This window comes from Rhea americana, unplaced genomic scaffold (assembly GCF_003343005.1).
Source record: "Rhea americana isolate MKP2758 unplaced genomic scaffold, rheAme1 scaffold_8, whole genome shotgun sequence".
In the NCBI taxonomy this organism is placed as follows: domain Eukaryota; kingdom Metazoa; phylum Chordata; class Aves; order Rheiformes; family Rheidae; genus Rhea; species Rhea americana.
In genome coordinates this window covers 10,986,031-11,004,563 of record NW_028186978.1, presented here as the reverse complement: position 1 = coordinate 11,004,563, position 18,533 = coordinate 10,986,031, and the positions used below count along the sequence as shown (strand labels likewise).

General features: G+C 42.0%; 1 protein-coding gene across 1 annotated transcript; it reads right to left on the bottom strand.

Moving 5' to 3' along the window:
* Positions 1–309: 309 nt before the first annotated feature.
* LGI2 (leucine rich repeat LGI family member 2) lies at positions 310–18,501 on the bottom strand. Its single transcript, XM_085322856.1, has 7 exons — positions 18,368–18,501; positions 16,294–16,365; positions 12,833–12,904; positions 12,185–12,256; positions 10,902–11,071; positions 7,092–7,256; positions 310–4,392 (listed from the first exon to the last, which is right to left on the bottom strand). Exons 1-7 carry the CDS (start codon positions 18,499–18,501, stop codon positions 3,575–3,577), a joined length of 1,503 nt encoding a protein of 500 aa, XP_085178982.1. The 3' UTR covers positions 310–3,574.
* Positions 18,502–18,533: the final 32 nt, after the last annotated feature.

Below are 18,533 nucleotides of genomic sequence, written 5' to 3'. Positions count from 1 at the left end.
TAATGAGGTGAACATGCTTTAAGAGGGCTTTTTTTATGGTTAATCGCTCACCCTCCGAGTGGATCACAGATGTGTACAGGAGCCCACTGGATACTTTGTCTTCTGATTTTCTGTGTTGACCTGTAACAGATGACAGGTGCAGGAAATAATTTGCCACTTTATGGCTGGCGTGAAGAGAGCTCACAACCCTGAACCACACATAAGCTCTACTTCCACAGCAGCCAGGGAAACCCGGTGTTCCTCTGAATTCAAGCAGGAACACATTTACTTCATGGTATGGATATTTTAACACACACAATGCACCATTATTAGTCTCATTTATTACCTTTTATTCATATACTGAAAGAGTACATACATGTGTCAGTAGCATAGATTACATAATTTCCTCTTTACTAAAAAAAAGCTAAATGTATATACAGCCTTAAAATGTTCCCACTGTAGCTACCATACTGTATTAAATGTACTTTTATATAAACTACTGCTCTTTACATAATTGTATGCATTTGAAAACACATTAAAAATTCCCAAGGGGCATGTTCCGTTATCCATTCTCACTGTCCTCTACTTTTCTGATGTTCTGACAGGCGCAGTAAATTATGGATATGCATAGTTTATTTACCACCCAAAGCAATTTATGTTACGGAATACAGGCCAGGGAGACAATACTATTGTTGCATTTGGAAAGGCAGAAAGAAAAAGTGTTTTAGGCGCTTAGTAACTGCTGTTATTTTGGCTGTAATCTGGAGCTCTTCCTTGGGAACAGGAAGAGCAGAACACGGTCCTTTTTGAGACACTGCCTTATTTAACTCTGCAAAATGTACTGTAACCCCTGTTCCTCACCGGCCGCTGCTTTTGCRCCCCCTCCTTGCTGCTTTGATGCCAGGACGGCCCTGTGCAGTACCTCTGCAGAAAGCGGGGTGGGTGCTGAGCCGGCGGTCTGGCTGGGGCTGCCGCACTCGGCTCTGCGGGCGGTGGCTACGCAGCGGAGGTGCTGCCGGCCTGCAAAATCCATCCTCCACACTCACTTCTTCTGGTCCCATGTGGATGAGCTACACTCCCGTTGATCACTTTATCCTTTTCATTAAGCCCATCTCTGCAGAGACCTTTTTAATTTAATTCAACTTGATAGCCAAGTCCCAAAGCCCCTTGGCTCTCGAATAGTGCAATCATTTGCTACTGGATAGAAAAGCCCTTTTCCACCATCCTCTTGCCTTCCTTCTGATCAAAAATATCAAGATCCAGTTTCTTTAAACTAGCTTTTTACTTTTTGGACTTATGCCCTTGCTGAGTTAAGGGCCAGTGAGTCCGGAAAGGAAATACTAGCACACTGAGAAATGCCCCTCCTTGGCGGAAAAAATGACTGCAGCTAAACATGCACACTGGACAGAAAAGCAAAGAAAAATGCCTTCTGACAACACAGTTTAAAGAAGCTGCTTGCCAGCCATACCCACTGCATAAGGAGAGGCTTTAAAAAGTAAACTGGGAAAACAGCAAGAAATTTCGTTCACTGTCAGATATGCTAATCATATCTTAGTTTTGTGGGACTTGTTAGTTAAATCCTAGGAGAGCTACTGCCAAAACCTACTGCAGACAGTTGGTTAGCAAGGTAAAGCCAGAGAGTATCTACTAGCCTGAATCACGGGACCTGACACCACATTAGGATTCAGAGGCAGAGCTCAATACTTCAGAGGGCTGGATCGGCTAAACTGTAGTTAAAAATAAAACCAAGGTGAGCACCTACATAATAAAAAATTAATATGGAATTTAAAAACACAGTAAAATGAATTATATCTCTGTCAGGCTAGGAATAATTTTTTCATAGCAGCTAGACAAAAGATGGTGAAAATTGGGCTGTTCCAGGTCACTGGTAGCTTATGACACCTCATGGGAGTCCTTGAGCACCACCTGTGTAGCACCATTCACATCTTGGCTGTTGCAAAGCCTGTGAGGAACATCTCTATCTGTAGTAACAGGGCATGTTTCTGCATGTCCAAGGCAAAAAAGTGAAGCTCAGGCAGCTCAGAGATGCTGCAATAGTCTTTGCTACAAAAGAATAAAGGCCAGCTTCATTTGCTCTGCTTGCTTTACACAAAGCCTTGCCTGTTATTCTCCAAGTCAGGAGTGCAGCAGAAACAGGCTCATGATAAAACAGGCTAATATGCTAATTGGTAGGAAAGTTTAAAGAAACGTATTGCATAAGTGAAACAAAAGAAGGCTCTGATATGGAGCTTTTTTGCATAAGGGTGTAAACAGCCTGGCAGAGGCTCTATGCATGCCATGACTGCCCTGTTAAGGATGAGGGAATGTCTTCATCTGTAGCCACCCAAGACTTTTAAGAATACCCAATATAGCATGGTCTGTTCACATCCTGCTGTTCAGTCTGACTTTTTGCCTGGTGCCATGGCAAAAGACTGGAATGATCAAGAGGAAAATTTCTATTTTGGAACCAGGGTTAGCTTGAAACAACTCCATCTGCCTTGATTTCAGAAGATTTGGTGACATCAAAGTAGCATTCAGATCTCAGACAGAAGGAGATTATCCCCAAATATATCTTGTGATGACCCACACCTGGATTTATGGGTTGGGAGCTGTGCTGGAGTGAGAATTCTGGAGATTAAATCAGCTCACTGAGTGCAGAAGGGCTATGGCTCAGAGAACATGAACGCAGATGTATCTTTCAAACTAAATTTAAGCTGTACTTTCTAGAAGAACAGGAGATCACGACAAATTCCTTACTTGTTAAAATGCCCCAGAATCTCAGCAAGAAGAGTATGACTGAGGGCCAAATAAGATGTATTTCTGGAAAAGCTATTAATACATTATAAATCGGACTAAGCTTGCAGTTGATTTGCTCATGCCACCAAGCAGCTCTCTGTGACTGTCACTACTAACCTAACACTGTTAAGATCCCACAGTCCAGAAGTGACAGGCCCTTCTTTTCCTGGCTACCCAGCCATTGTGGGCTGGGCTATTTGTAATGCACAATTTGTTACTGAAATACCAATTAAGAGATACCAATGGCAGTAGATTATGACTTTCCCTTTGATGTGCAATGAATTAAAATGATGCCTTAGGCTTATAAACCACAAAGATTTTGAAGATTAATCTCAGGAGCCCAACAGAAAGCACATTTTGGAAAGCTGCTGTTCACTTTTACAGTCTATCAGCAACTATGCACAACTGCCTGGCATCTTAAGTATTACTACTGAGATGTTAGCTTACAAATCAAGACCATTTTTATGCTTTGTATGGTTTCCTCTCTGCTTTTTTAATGAGATCTCCAGTTTAAGGTAGTTTTCTGGGTAAAATTCAGATCAGTCTTTGATGTCAAAATTAATCCTAATGCATTGCACTCCCCTCTGAATGACTGCAGATGGTAAAGTATCTTTGAAGGAGGCTAAGATGGACATGTCATGCATTAACCATGTAGATTAAATCCCTGATTAATAGGTAAGTTATAAAAGTCCAGAAAATGCTTTCACATTCCACAGGTGCACCCTATTTTTGGATGGGTATCTCTTTGTTTTGCTTGTGTATAAATGCCATTCTAAATGAATTACACTCCAGCAGCTTTTCATAAACTCAGGTCAATGATGATATGTTCAAATATTTGTGTGTTTCCTTTAAAACTAGAAGCAAAGAAAAAATCTCTTCGATCCGTTGACACAGCTGTGAAAGAACGAGGCGCTTGCACATAGATTTCTTTAAACAACCTAAAGAGCTTCTTCTCACCATCCCACTGGTATATCTGGGAGAAGGTATAGTCACTTCCCAAGGCTAGGTAGTAATTATTCTTAAAGGAGAAAGGCTGCAGTGTCATGGCTCCTCGGGAGGGAAGCGCCTGTATCTCCACAAACTGTTTACTATTCCATTTCATTACTCTGGAGTCACCAATGAATCTTGTGAGCGTGATGAACAGGTTATTTTCCATCCTAAAACTCTTCACAGCCAAGACATCCTCCATGTTAGGGATTTCACTGTGTGGGACAAACTTTTTTGAAACTTTGTTCCACTGGAGTATGATGGGAACCTGTGAGCGGCTAGAGAGGATTAAATGTGATTTCCCATCTATATCCAGAAACTCAGCATCAGTGTCCCTGAACCACTCATGAAGTGACTGGTAGGAGTAGAAACCTTTGTTATTCCACTTGTAGACTGTTGACAAACCTGCTTTAGAGCTATCTGCTATAACAAAAAACATCTCACTGTCTATCTTGAAAAGCTCTATATCATTTGGCTTGGAAATGCGAGATACTTCAATATCCTGGAATTTAACAAACTTTGTCCAGCTTTCGTCATACTTGTAAATGTGTGAGCCACCAAACAGCTGTGCCACCACCACAAAGACTTGGTCACCAACAAGAATGGCTTTACATCCCACTATGGACTGACCTATTGCCCAAAGAAAAAAAGCACATATATTAATATAATACAAAGCACATTTATGACACAGAGATTTGCGAAATCGTCCCATTCCTTGTTTCTTATCTTCACCTTGTCTTAATTGTTTTTGTCTTTTACTAAATGCCACAAGAGCTTCTTTTCAGGCTGTATCATACACCCCATTTTTATTTTCCGCTCAACAACTGGAAAGATGACTTCAGATGCTGGAACTATCACACCCCTTGAGGTTTGCAACTTTAATGCACACCTAAAACACTCATTCCTTTTTATCCAGAATACTTTTTCCTTCTTTGTTCAAGCTCCTGCCCTCTAATATCCAAAACAATTATTTGAGCCAGGTTTTACCACTCCAAAATAATAAGACTTGTTATTTCAAGACTCTGCAGGAATTTGGAATTGTCTTAATCTTGGAATGTCTGCCTTTCCAGTTTTGTCTTGCTCCAAAAAGGCAGACCCTCATTTTCATTACTGTAAATGTAAATATTGATGTATTCTATGAATATATCACCTGACAGCAAGATGAAAAGATAAACCTAACTTTGTTGTTTCTGTTAAAATTTTCCAAGAAYTGAAATTTCAGATTTATGCTCAGCTCAAAACATTTAGGAAAAACGCCATTGCCAGACTAGATCAGATCAGGTTAAGCTCCATTCTGATAAATGTCAAATCGCTATATAAGACCTGCATCTAAAAGGATAACCACCAAACTATTTATTAAAGCACCTGTTACARGAAAAAGAGGAATTCCTCTTTTAAACATACAGCTGAAATAGAGGTGTATCTGCACAGACTTTTCTATGCCTGCTCTGTCAAAGTCATTTCAGGAGATTTGCACTGGCATCTTAGATGGCCTGCTGTCCATGATTGTTTCAGATCTGACCTGTGATGATTTATCATCCTTCCAGGGCTAGTACTAGAGGATGGCTGAGACTTATCTGGAATACCATTAGGTATCCACCGTGTAGACATCCATACTTGAGCTGATCATCCAAGCTCCTTCTGGTCTAATCTAGTAAAAGAAAAAAAAATGCTTCTAGAATAGAATTCATCTGGCCTACTGCAGATGTCTCCTTTTGGAGAGGGCAAGAATGCCTCAGCCATCTCTGCGTATTGACTATAAAGGCAATCTTGACAAGCAGTTCAGGTTCATTTGCCCATGTTGTAGGAACAAAATTTGGACATCTGAATGCCAAACATACAGTTAGCAATGAAACTCTCCATGGAGTGTGTAGCTGGATCCTGAGCTCTACAAAATGCTCTTTAGACTCTGCAAAAGGCTCTTACCTTTGTGTACTCTGACAGAAGTCTCTAACTCACTTATATCTGGAGTCCAGAGCTTAAGCTCTGGCCTTCCAAAAACCCAGGTGTGTCATTTGAGAAATGAGTCTTGGTGCACATGCTGGGTGTGCAAAGGAGCCAGGACACAAGTCCTGAGTGGAAGTGTCTCCTAATCGTGCCATTCAGATGAAGGTGAAATACGTCTGGAAGACAAACTCACACAAATGAACTATTTCACCAGCTGTCTTGCCCAACTTTGCAAATGAGCTAAGCTCTCAACTTCATTCCCAGAGCTTGTCTAGAGCTCTGCTAGTGCTCTCTGATCCATCTGTTTCTGATTTTATATCCACTGGCATATATTTTCCCCTCATCTACCAACACATAATAGAACTTAAAATGCAAAATTTTCCATTTCCAAAACCTCTTGACAGAGAGGTAGCATCTTGTAGACTTTTGGTAGTGACACAAAGCTGATCTGAGGAGGTAGCTGTTTGCTGTCTTTGTGAACTTCCCAGAACACCTGCTGAAGACACAACAAGCTCTTTGTTACTGAGACTGCAAGGTAAGAAGTAATCTATCACATGTAACAAGGAACAGGAGGAAGGGATGCTTCATGGATAAATTTAGCTCCAAAGTCTTCAGAACTAAGCTTGAAGTGGTTGGGAAACCTGACAGCGTATAATAGCTCTAAAGACTCCCTCCCTGCTGCCAGCAGGCACAGCGCTGATTGACTGAGCTTTGTATAGCACCCCAGATGTCAGCTCGGGACAGAACAGTTCCCAGCGTTAGAGAATCACCTGGTATCCACATGGGCTATTGTTTGGTAAGGAATCTGGCCAGGATGCAAATTTAGCACCTTTCTAAACGTGGGAGTTTTATAGCACACCTATTTAGGTAACAGCCATCACATAAACATTTCAATGTTATCTTCAGCTGTGGGACAAGCTTTCCTGACCTGCCTACCCTAGATGTACCCTCTGTATCTATTTCTTTCTGCACACAGATTATTTTTATATTCAGTTTTGTAGGCACTTGGGCAACAGCAAGGGCTTCTTTAACCTGTACTTTCACCTATAACATAACATAGGCAGTGTGGAAGCTGGGCCACAGTGTGACATGCACAGCAAGCATCTGTGCCTTCAGACCTGTCTACAAGACCAGAACTCTCATATAGAAAAGAAAAAGCCTAGTTTGTGTGCTATAGTGAGCACAATATACATGTACTAAAAATATGTAGATGTACTCCATAAAATCATTCTTGTTCAAACCTTACACACTTTGAACTGCTGATTTCAGAGATTCAGGACAAAAAGCGTCAACTGGTTCCCATCTGTGAATCTCCTCATCACAATTTCTCCTTGCGAAATGCCAGTAGTCTACCAACAACTGGAATCTCAGTGTTCGTATACCTGTGATATTGTCATAACTCCTGAAATTCATTTCAATGTGATCCCACTCCAGGACCATGCAGTTCTCCATGCTAGGCTGTGCAATGGCTACAAACACATCATTCTTAGAGTTGAATGTATCCACTGAAACTGACTGGTAGGGCAAAATCTGGTGAACGACAAAATCTAGAAACATACATTTATAACAGTTAGTATACATCCTGGCTGGAAACACAAAGCAAGTAGTTGCTGATTACAACCATTAACACTGAAAAACATTTTCAAGTGAAACATTCTGAATTTTGTATAACATGGAATTGTCAGTGCTCACGTGTCCTGCTTTAGGCATCATAAACTGCTCTGGAAAAATGTTTTCCAATGAGATCAAGATAGGTAAATAGTGCCAGAATGCTGATTTTTCACCTAGCTTGGCTGATACCAGCGAAATCAAGACATATTCATATGGTCACATGCCATCAAGAGAGAAGTTTCTTTCCCCTCAGCTGGAAGTTGCTTTCCCACCAAGTGAAACGGCTTTGCTAAAATCACTTTCAAGCTGAGAGGCAGCAACTTCCAGCTGAAGTCCAATAACTTGTTAAAACATGCAAATTTAATCACTTGCAATTTGTGTTATGCTAAATCAGGCAGAAAGTGAAACTGTATCTGAGGTTTGTCTGGGGACAACCCCATTTTGGCTAGACTATAGACAAAGCAGTGTAATCAAAAACTCAGTTAACATAACATTTTATGGGACATTGTAAAGTATGTTCCAATATGATCAACCTGCAAATTACTATCTGGTGGAAAACAGATTCTAGATTCTAGAACCAAATTGGTYTTAATGGGTAGCAACCCATTAAGATTAGGAACCTAATACCCAAGTGCAAGATTTTTTTCTCAAAAACAAAGAGTCTTTGTAGACTTAATTCTAAAGTTCATCTTGCACTAAGTCAATAGTCAGCTTACAGCCAAACTGGGGCAAAATATGGAAACTGCAAATATCAAATTTGGTATTTGGACATACAGCTGGGCAAGATCATTAATTTTCAGAAAAAGAAATCAATACAGCAGAGTTGACACAGAAAAAACAGCATTTATAACATGCTTCATTCTAGAATGCGGCAGAAGACCTGAACTGAAGTTATATATAGATATACAGAAAAGGAAATGAATCTTCCACTAAGATGAAGTTTCTTTGCAGACGCAGACGTGCCTCTGTATTAAGCTCCATTTACCACATACTATTCATTCCTCCTTCAGAAGGGCCTGAGCATCCAGGAATTCTGGTGAAATGTTAATTAAGTCCTCACTCTGATCCTTCATTTTGGTCCATTATAAAATAATTGCTTTCCAGTGAAGAACTTTACGCTTATGCATGCTGGAAAGCTGTGCCCTTGAGGAGTTATACTTCTGGAGAATAAAGATAGACAACTACAACTGAGCAAATACACCAGACGCCACAGCTGCAAAAGAAATAACAGTCTCCATTCTTTGGGCGACATCTATAAATAGACCATGCGCTTGATTCATAAATGCCAGTGTGAAAACAAGGAATTTATCTTCATTCGCACTGGGAAAATACTCCAGGACTGGAGAGAACTGACACCAAGGTAGGCAGAGAGTAAAAAAGTAAGTGATAAATCATAAAATGTAACAGGAACTGATACAGTCACAGAAGATCAAAATGTATTTAAAATCTTGGGAAAAGAAAAAAAGAAAAAAAAAAAAAAAAAAAAGAAAAAAAAAAAAAAAAAAAAAAAAAAAAAAAAAAAAGGCAACAACCCAATCCCAGATCCAACACTGAAAGAAACACTTAGCACAACACTTCGAGGGCAGGCATATAGCATCTGTGAATTAAAGCAAGCCAGTTCATCTGTGAAAACCCACGGCAACAACACAGCATTAACAAAGCTATTGTGATCGTACCTGCCATTGGGCTATCACTGGACATGTAGGAGTGGCTAATTAAAATAGTAATCASGAAGAAACCAGTAAGGTTGGAAGTGCCAGACGCCAGCGCAGTCCGGAGTTGTGCAGCAGAGAGCTGCCGCCACGTCAGGCTTGCCGTGAACCTCGGGCTGCAGGGCTTGCTCTACTCTTAGACGCAGGAGAGGGAGGAGGAGGATGCTCTCCGCTCCCCTCCCTTTGCCAGCCATGGTCTACGCCACCTCCACCACCCGGCTGCCCCGGCTCCCAGTGCCCCTTTGGCCCCTTTTCCTCAGGCTCTTCCCTTCGGTGTGGACGGTTATTCCAGCAGGGCCACCTGGGACCAGAAACGCCAGCCGTCCACCCTTCCCGACAGTGCGAGGGAGGCCGTCCCACCACGGAGGTGCCCGGGACCTCCAGCTTGCTCTTCGCAGAGGGTGAATGTGCCGAGGGAGAATACGGCGGAGCTGGCTCTTAATTCACAGTCTGCCTTATTTCCAGCAACTTCTCCGGTGCAGACAGCCTTAATAATGCATTTTGCCTAATGCACCTACTATTCCAGATATCTAGTCCTGATAACCTGGTATCTGTTACCTGCTATTACACTTGGTTAAACTTCACTTGGAGCAGGGCAAGGGAATGACATTAAAGATTATTTTTGCCTGTAGCAACTTTATGATTACATACACAGATATAAAGATGTGACAGAGGGCCAGTAGATCAGTAGAGCTCTGAGGATCAGGGAGATAAACTTTATTTCTGCACAGATTTTGGTTAGTACAGTGTAATGTATTAAATCAGACAGAAGTAAAATAAAGCTCACTTTTACTTGGTACTTTTTCATCTCTGTGGATGGACATACACAGTAATGCAACTTCAGCAGAGTTCATAGCATAGTGCCGAGTTATGTCACTCTTGGGTTTTTGATATCCTTTCACGGAGCAGATTATCACCATTTTACCTCTGCTGCTTTCCTAACATATTTTTGAACTTTGAGTTCATTCTCTTTCCCTTTAATATATTGCCCTTGGATTGACTTTCATGCCTTGTCCTGAAACATTACAATATTAATAATCAACCTTTCTGTTATTTCTTTAGAAAAAAGATTATAGCTGCTCTATCTCATTCTTGTTGACGGATGAGAACTCAAATGACTCTGATACTACTCTATAGAGAATAAAGGCAACGTGTTCTCATCAAATACATGAAAAACAGTACCGTTGAAGCTGATATTCTAATTGTATGATGTAGCTACATTCAAATACAGGTAACTGATGTTACATTTAGCCATGAATAAAAGCATAAACACATGCAAGTTTCTCTCCATTCTCCTCAGCATGCTCTACATTATCTAAAATAGAAATCAAGATCCTAAACAAGACAATAGCTGCAGCATTATTGGAAATTTCTCCCCAGTGTAATAGAGTTCCATAAAGAAGTGCTGGCAGTATTGCTGCCACATTTGACGCTATTAAATTGTGGCCTATTGAATAAAGATGACTGATGCAGCCACATTATCTAAACTTCTTTTCATTGCTATCTGCAAAATACAGAGATTTTGGGAAGCTCATCTGACATAACTATATGGCTTTATTCCAGACAATAGAAAACATTTGGTGCTGAAAATTAAGACACAAAGTGAGTCATATTCAAGCCTTTTGGAAAAGGAACAGTTACAKCTTTTCTCCCATTATCACTTAATCCAAATAAAACCTCTACTTACTTTGGCTTTAAAATGTAATTTTCTCATTCAAAGCCTGTTTTGGTATTCTAAAGTGCTTTGTATATAACCCTTTCTTCCCATCCCTCCCCTGTAGATCATACCTGTAGAAGCAAAATGGGTACAGGCTAAACTTCTGATATTTAACCATATTTAGTGTGCTTAGAAATATACATTCTTAATACCTGTAGTGGTGCATTCATAATCAAAACTTGTCACATCATTTAACTTCTTATCCTGATATTCTGCTGGACCAATACACAGGACATCAGAAACAGTGGAATTTGTCATCTTTAACCACAAAAACAGCCACTTGGCTTTGCAGTCACACTCAAATTTATTTCCCCTTAAATCTCTAAAAAACACACAGAAATAAACATATTTGAAAAGGTTGATAGCAATATGAATACTATATAACTTAGCATCCTGACATACTGAATTTAAAACTCTCTAATGTTTTGAACTGAGAACAAGACTTCTTTTTTGATTCTGAATCTCTTAGTATGTACAGGCCTCCATTGAAGTTCTGTCCTTGGAAAACAGCTTCAGCCTAGGAAATATGCCCAAGTATAATCTTAAGCATGGAAAATTGTGATTCGTGTGCAAAGTCACTTACATATGTAAGTTTTCAAAGGATTAGGACTGTAACATAATAAATGCTCACAGTGTGGCTGTCTGCTGCAAGTCTGCCTCCCATCGTTCGCTGATGACATAGATAAATCCCATTGCTTCAACAAACTACTCCAGTGCTACCGGATGACAGAGTAGTCTTGTCAGGACAATTTCTGTGTTACATTAAAATACATGGATATTTGAAATAATAATGAAGGGCTTATGTCTTTGATGAGTCACTGCTGATGTGAAGTTTAGTCAGTGTAATATCCTCCCACCAAACTATTCAAGATTTCAAATACCATACCTGCTCTTCAATCCCCTGGCAATCCTTGTGGCTTACAATCATACTTTGCTATTTTGGAGAGCCAGGTCAAAAATAGGGGAAGCTGACTAGCTGCTTAGTTATACAAGATAATGCTAACAGTAAGTCAGCAATGTGCTACCCATTGCACAAAAACAAAAGGAAAAATGATAACGTTTGCGGAAATACTTGAAGAAATAACAGGAAAAAATGTTCAGAGAAATTGTAATCTTAAAATTCAGGCTCCCTTTCACTAAACAGAACTTTCACTAAACCTTTCACTAACTTAAAAAATGTGCAAGACCAGAAAAGTACAATAATGCAAGCTATGTGCAGTATCATGAAAAATAACAGTGATTTAAGAAACAGCAGTTATTTTAGGAGAGTCTACCAAGTAAATAACTTTAAAATGAGAAAAGTTAGAACCACAAAATGCACATTTATTTTCAGTGTGGATATCAGATACAGCGCCACACAAAAACACAGAACTTAAAACTCAAAGTAATAGAGTTACAATAACAGGCAGTCAATAGAAAGATTTTCATTACTTACAGTTCGATTAGTGAATGTAAATCACTGAAGACATCCCTTGGCAGAGCTTTAAGATGGTTATTGGCCAAAGAACTAGAGAAGAAAGTTAGAACTTGATATCATTATTATTTTGACTTTTACAAAGTCTAACTTTACTTATATAATGTTAATTATCTTCTACTGTAAAACTACTAGCACTGATAATACCTACTAGGAACATGCACATATTAATTATTCTCATTTGGGAATGCTGATTGCTTTGAGAGAGAAAAATGAAGCTGACAAAAAAAAGAAAGAGTAAAATAAACATTCCACCTGGAAAAAGCTTTGTAACACTCACAGCAATCATTGAACACACTGAAAAGAAGCAGGAATGTTAATCACAAGCATGCGACACCAAGCTGGTATCAGTGGCAGCGTCCACAGGTAAGGGCTGCACTTATGTCCTAACATAAGTGTGCACTGGCACCTGAACATGCCGTGGTGCTGCCAGGGCAGGAGTTTTTTAAAAGGATGCTTTTTAAATTTGTGGAAAGCAATTATTAACAGTCTGAGGTAGCTGACAAACAGAGATAAAGGGAAATGCTCTATGTGGCATGAAAACCAGTTATCTGCACCAAAGAGTTTTGTTCGAGTACAAATTACTCTACTAAGTGTTAAATAACTTACAGGTGAGTCAGGTCTCGAAGGCCACGAAATGCATTTCTTGAAATGGTTTGAATTTTGTTTCCTTCAATGAATCTAGACAAACAATAAGTATTTTTAAAAAGATTTTAATTAGCACTGTAATTAGCACCAGTGGTACTTTAACCTATGGCCTCCAAGCTCAGCAGGTTCCTGGGTAGCCCCTTCAGACTTAAAACTGAGGAAGTCTCAGTGCAGTCACTCACATTCCCTTTTCCCCTTTCCTCTGGTAAAACACAAGGAATGATGCAGGTATCAGGCAGTGCAAGAGAGAGCACACGACAGAAAGATCCACCAGAGGAACAAAATGAACAAACCAAATAAAAAAGTTATTCCTCTATTACTTAATCCTCCTATGCAGTTTGGTGTGTGAGGAAAGAGATCTGGGGAGGAGAAGCTTCTGAGATGGAMTTTGGATGGATCTAAAGTCCTACCTTCCTTTCACAAATTGCCCATATTCTAAAATCACAGGGCAGCAGAGAGGTGCAAGTGCTTCACAGGCTGCAGACGCCAGATAACTCTGCTCAGGGGAGCTAATGCTTGGGCAGCGCTGAGGGTGCCCAGGCTGCTGCACGCAGAGTGCCATCTCCATACCCTTAAAGCCAGCAGGCTCTCGGGCCACTGTCACTGCAGTGAGGTGGACTGCAGCTATGTACTATCCAAAAGTGTGGAAAAATGGCAAGACTGCTGCCAAAAGCCTCGCTTTTCTCCATGTTGCCACATGTCACCTCTCTCTAGCATGGACACCACCTCTGCAGGACACGCATAAGTCACAGCCCCGACCTCCGTGGAAATAATAGTCATCTATTGATTGCAGGAGGGTGCTGCTATTCCTGACTGCACATCAGCATTTAAAGGAAGAGCTGATATTTGAGCGTCTTGTTCCCAGAGCAGCTGAGGACACCTCTGTAAATACATGATCAGCCTGGCCAAGCAGGTTTGGGTGGCAGCCCAGGGACCATCAAGATATTGCATGGTACAGGTGTACCCAGATGCAGAAAAACACAGAGTGACTTCGAAAAGTTTAGGGGATGAAAGTGTTTCCCTTATTCCTATGCAGGTAAAATGGCACAAGTCCAGGTCTCTTCTTGAGAGAGCCAAGGGGGGCTGCAGCCCTTGCGAAGATGCAGGAGATGAAGTGCCCTGGGTCCAGACAGAGCCAAAAGCCTTCGTGAAGTGTTGTGGCCCCTTCCTGCACACAGTGGGTGCAGATGAGATGCATCCACATGGAGGATGCCCAAAGAGGGTCAGCCATCCTCCGTTACGAGGCCACCTCAGGACATGAATTCAATTGGCAGAGCAGACAGCCAGATTGCTTCCCGATATGGCACCCCGGCAGCGGCTGCTCCTCCTTGCCCAGCCTTGGCATCCCGGCACACTGCCAGCTTGCCAGCAGTGCAAATAAACACGGCTCTGCTGGACACACTGCAGACAGATGATGGACACTGTGCTGGGACTCAACAGCTTGGTGGATTTGTGTCACCAAAGCCAACTTTGAAGGGAGGCTCCCCTAGGAATGCACCTGCTGGTGCACTGCTGCCGTTGCTAGCAAAGCCCCAAACTTCATTGGAGCTCCGTTATCCCGACTCCACAAACATAACCAGTTGATCTTAAAGGCATCTTGAATGCTGCTATTACTGCCCTAACTGTGGCATGACACTGTGACAGTGGCTGCTGCTGTGGGTGTGATGTATGGGCATATGCTGTGGACGCTGCCCAGCTGCTCTTCACTTAGAGTCTGCGCTTTGTGCACAAAGAAACTTCTTGTTCTTGTTTGTCAGCAGGGTTTCCTCTCCCTCTGTAACAGCTAATCATTGATAACAACGAGGCATGAGTTACTAAAGCTCTAATGGTGTTACTCACAGTATGGGAAGGGGGGGGGGGGCGGAAAGAAAGAGAAGAAAGGCAAAAAGGCTGCTCGCTCTCAGTTCCCAGAAGGCAGAGGTCAGATCTGCTGGCAGGAGGAGGTACTTTGTGGCATTGGCAGGGAGAATGACAACAACCATGAACTGAGAGCTCTTGTTTGGCTGTTACCAAAGAGGATTGAAATTGTAAGGTTTTAATCAGCCTTAACTCTGTTCCCCAGTTTGCAATTAGCTACCAGGGGCAGGAATTTTCCCTGTGATCAGCTGAGAAGGGGCAGGATGTTTTTTTTGGTCTGCCTACAGTTCCCAATGCATCTGTCAGCAGAGCACACGCTACTGCAACAAGCTCCATTTTAGGCTCATGAGCACCTGAATGCTTAAGCAAGTCAATATTGAAACAACATAAGAATATTTGCAGGGTTTTTTCCTTTTTTGAACATTCTGCAAATTACTGTTTTTACAGGTAGACACATAGGAGAAAGAAAGATTAGATAACTCTTGCTAGCACTGAAAAATCCAGATGTAGCTGAATCACGTATTTCAGCATATACCATTTACCATAAGCCACTTCCTCTCAGTCTGTTATTCCTATTGTTGGCTACTCCTCACAGTCTATTAGTCTTGAATATACCCCATCTTAACACCTATTCTCCTATAAGAATTTAGCAAGAGTCAGTTTTATGTACACTGTTCTTCTAGAGAAGACAAGAGTTTTCCACAGTTACCTTTCAGCACAGAAAGATGGGTGGAAAGATTAATCTTTTGCAGATCACATTCAGAGTTTAAAAACATACCAGCTCATTTCCGGTAACACAGAGAAATGGCAGTCCTTTGGAGTATGAAGTGAGGACAACCTGGTACCAGGACTAATACTTTTTTTAAAAGAAAAAAGGGTGACCTAAAAAAAAAAAAATTGGGAAATGAAAGTAATGTAAAAAACAATGAAGAAGCGAACTAAGTTAAGAAGAGGAAAGTTAAATAAATTTAAATAAGAATATAAATAAGAATATAAATAATTACAATATTTTACATTATATGAAATATATGCTTATATATTCATATATTTATAATTATTTATACTATAAAGATAAATGCCATGGGCATTAAATGAGATACTAAAACAAAGGGGAAGTTGGAGAGGAAAGGTGGGGAAAGAGAACCAGTCTGGTGACCAGGGTTGTTCTGGGCAGTATAGACACTCTGCAACTCATCTTCAGGGTGATGACAGGCAGAAGAGGTTTCAACAACTCTTTCCCGAGACTCAAAACTCCTTGACCATGACAGCACTGTTCTGTAAATCCAGGACAAGTTCTTGCTCAGCAGGACTTTTTCAGTGTACTGTAATTACACAGAGCCATCTTGCATTCATGGCATATTTTTAAAAAATCCACTGCAACCTCTAAAAAAAAGAATGGTAGGCAACCATAAAGGACATTCGCACAGAAATGGAATATAAATCCTCTCCTTCCACTGCTCCTGCTAATCACAGAAAGGACTATTTCACCAAGGCAGGAGTCTAAGCAACTTATCAAAATATCTTGACTTATGAAGGATAGGGGAATCATAAAATACCAAACTTACAGGTATTCTAGATGGAAGAGACCAGCAAAGGCATCATCTCGGATAACAGTGAAGGAGTTAGAGTTCAGCAAGCTGAAAATGGAGAGCAGGTGTTAGGAAAGTATATTAAAACTTGATACCCCGGATTATGCTAGTTGTGTTTACTGACCGTGACTAATCTTACTGACTCCAGCCCATATTGTCCCATCGATGCAGCGCACAAAATACTATGGGACTACTGCTGTCAGCTCCAGGTGCTGCCTTGGCCCCCTCTACATCTTCAAGGACAAAATACAGCTGCACGGGAACAGCTGTCACCAGAGCTTCGACAGCAAGGTCTGGGAGAAAGAAGCTACAGAGAAGCTCTACCAGCAAAGCTCCTTCTCTGCTCCATCAAAGCACAAAGGTAAATGATCTCCAATATTTATGTTCAAAGGGAAAAACCGCTACCTCATTTCAAGAAAACTGCAAAACTTCTTATTCAGCCCCAAAAACAAATCCTACTCAACAGAAATCATTTCTGTGCAATCTCACCAGAATTTTCAGCTGCAAGTGAGTATGTCACATTAATCGTTCTACTGTAGCCACTTATTAATCCTCTTTTTGTATGGCTTTAGGCATTTTACTAAAATTAATTTAGAAGACTAATGAACATGAAATGCAAACTTTCTCTGTGATCCCAGTTATTATGCTAATACTAGACAAATGCTTCTTAAATTATCCCAAAGAAATCTGAGAAAGATTCAGACTGCAATCAAAAATAAATCCTTGCATTACTACTTTACCATGGCTGCTGCCACAGCAGATAGTCCTGATGCATGAAAGTGCTCAGCTCCGCATTTATTTCTTCTGTAATTTAATCATTCGTTTTCTCATACAAACTTACAAATTATGCTAACAAAAAAACTGTCAGGGCCCACACTGGTGGTGGTGGTCACAACCCCACCTCACCCGCACATCCTCAGCTACTACAGAAAATGAAATGGGCAACTTCTGCCTTGCTCACCACCTGCCTATCCCCACTCCCGCCCCACACAACTCAGAATTTCTTCATGGAAATCCAGTACGTCTAATGAAAATGGATAATGTTCTACAACTTTTCCCACTATCCAAAAGAATTCCCTAATTTCCTGTATTCCATCCACCCTTTCCCTCAGACCACTCTGGGATTCATCAGAGTGGCATAGGTCTGGTGTTCCCCTCATTCCTGGGCGGGCAAAGTCCTCCTCCCCTCTGCCCCAAGCACTGCACTGGCCTGAGCTCCAGAATTTGGTTTGGGACTCGGTTTATGCTCAAACACTCTGGGGAAATCCTCTATTTCCCTGGGGAGAGCAGAGCAGGCATCCTAGGAGCATGCTCCAGTCTCAGTCCCGACCCCCTGCTTCCAACAGATGTGGGCCAGAGACCACCAGTTTTTCCTTCCCCAGGCAAGACCTTTACCTATGAAAGGTTAGAGAACACATCTTACATTAGAAAACACATTAACACAACGGTAAAGGTAATTTTCCCATTTGCCACATCGGGACAGCTGCATTTAGAACTGAGGTGATTAATGAGGTCGGTTTTCTCAGGACAAGAGGCAATGGGCAGAAATTGAAGCACAGGCAGTTCCTCCTGACCGTGAGGAGGAATTTCTTCCCTGCGAGAGTGATGGAGCACTGGAACAGGTTGCCCAGAGAGGTGGTGGAGTCTCCTCTGGAGATCTTCAAGGCCCGCCTGGATGCAACCCTGTCTAACATGCTCTGGGTGACCCTGGTTGAGCAGGGAGGTTGGACTGGATGATCTCCAGAGGTCCCTTCCAGCCTTACTGATTCTATGGTTCTATGATTCTCGCCTAACACGTCTTCTCATCCTAAACACTGCCAAATTCACCAGCCTCCTCCACCCAGGCTGCGTTGCCTGGCGCTCTGTTAAAGGGGGTGAAACCCTCCACCCAGCCCTTCTCCCCGCGTTTCCCGTGGGATGCTGCGGAGGGGGGCGCGGGCCCTACAGCGAGGCCGCCGTCGCCCTCCCACGTGCTTCCAGCACTCTCGCCGAAGGCTCGTTTTAATGCACAGATCCGCGACCCCTCGCGTGGATCTCTGCCCGGCCTCACGTGTCTCTAGCGGAGTTTTCCTCGCCGCCTGGCTTAGGCGGGCTGCCCGGGGCCGGCCGGGCATCGAGGCGCCCATCGAGGCGGGCCCAGCGGCGGCGGCTCCGCGCCCTGCCCTCCGCCCCCCACAGCCCCATCGAGGCGGGCCCAGCGGCGGCGGCTCCGCGCC

What these genes read in the sequence shown, in the direction of transcription:
- LGI2 (XM_085322856.1), bottom strand. Translation starts at nt 18,501, where the DNA reads ATGGGGCTGTGGGGGGCGGAGGGCAGGGCGCGGAGCCGCCGCCGCTGG. An exon ending in CTTCGAGACCTGACTCACCT is followed by an intron (nt 12,257 to 12,832) that starts GTAAGTTATTTA and finishes TTTCTTCTCTAG; the next exon opens with TTCTTTGGCCAATAACCATC. An exon ending in GAGTTATGACAATATCACAG is followed by an intron (nt 4,393 to 7,091) that starts GTATACGAACAC and finishes TTTGGGCAATAG; the next exon opens with GTCAGTCCATAGTGGGATGT.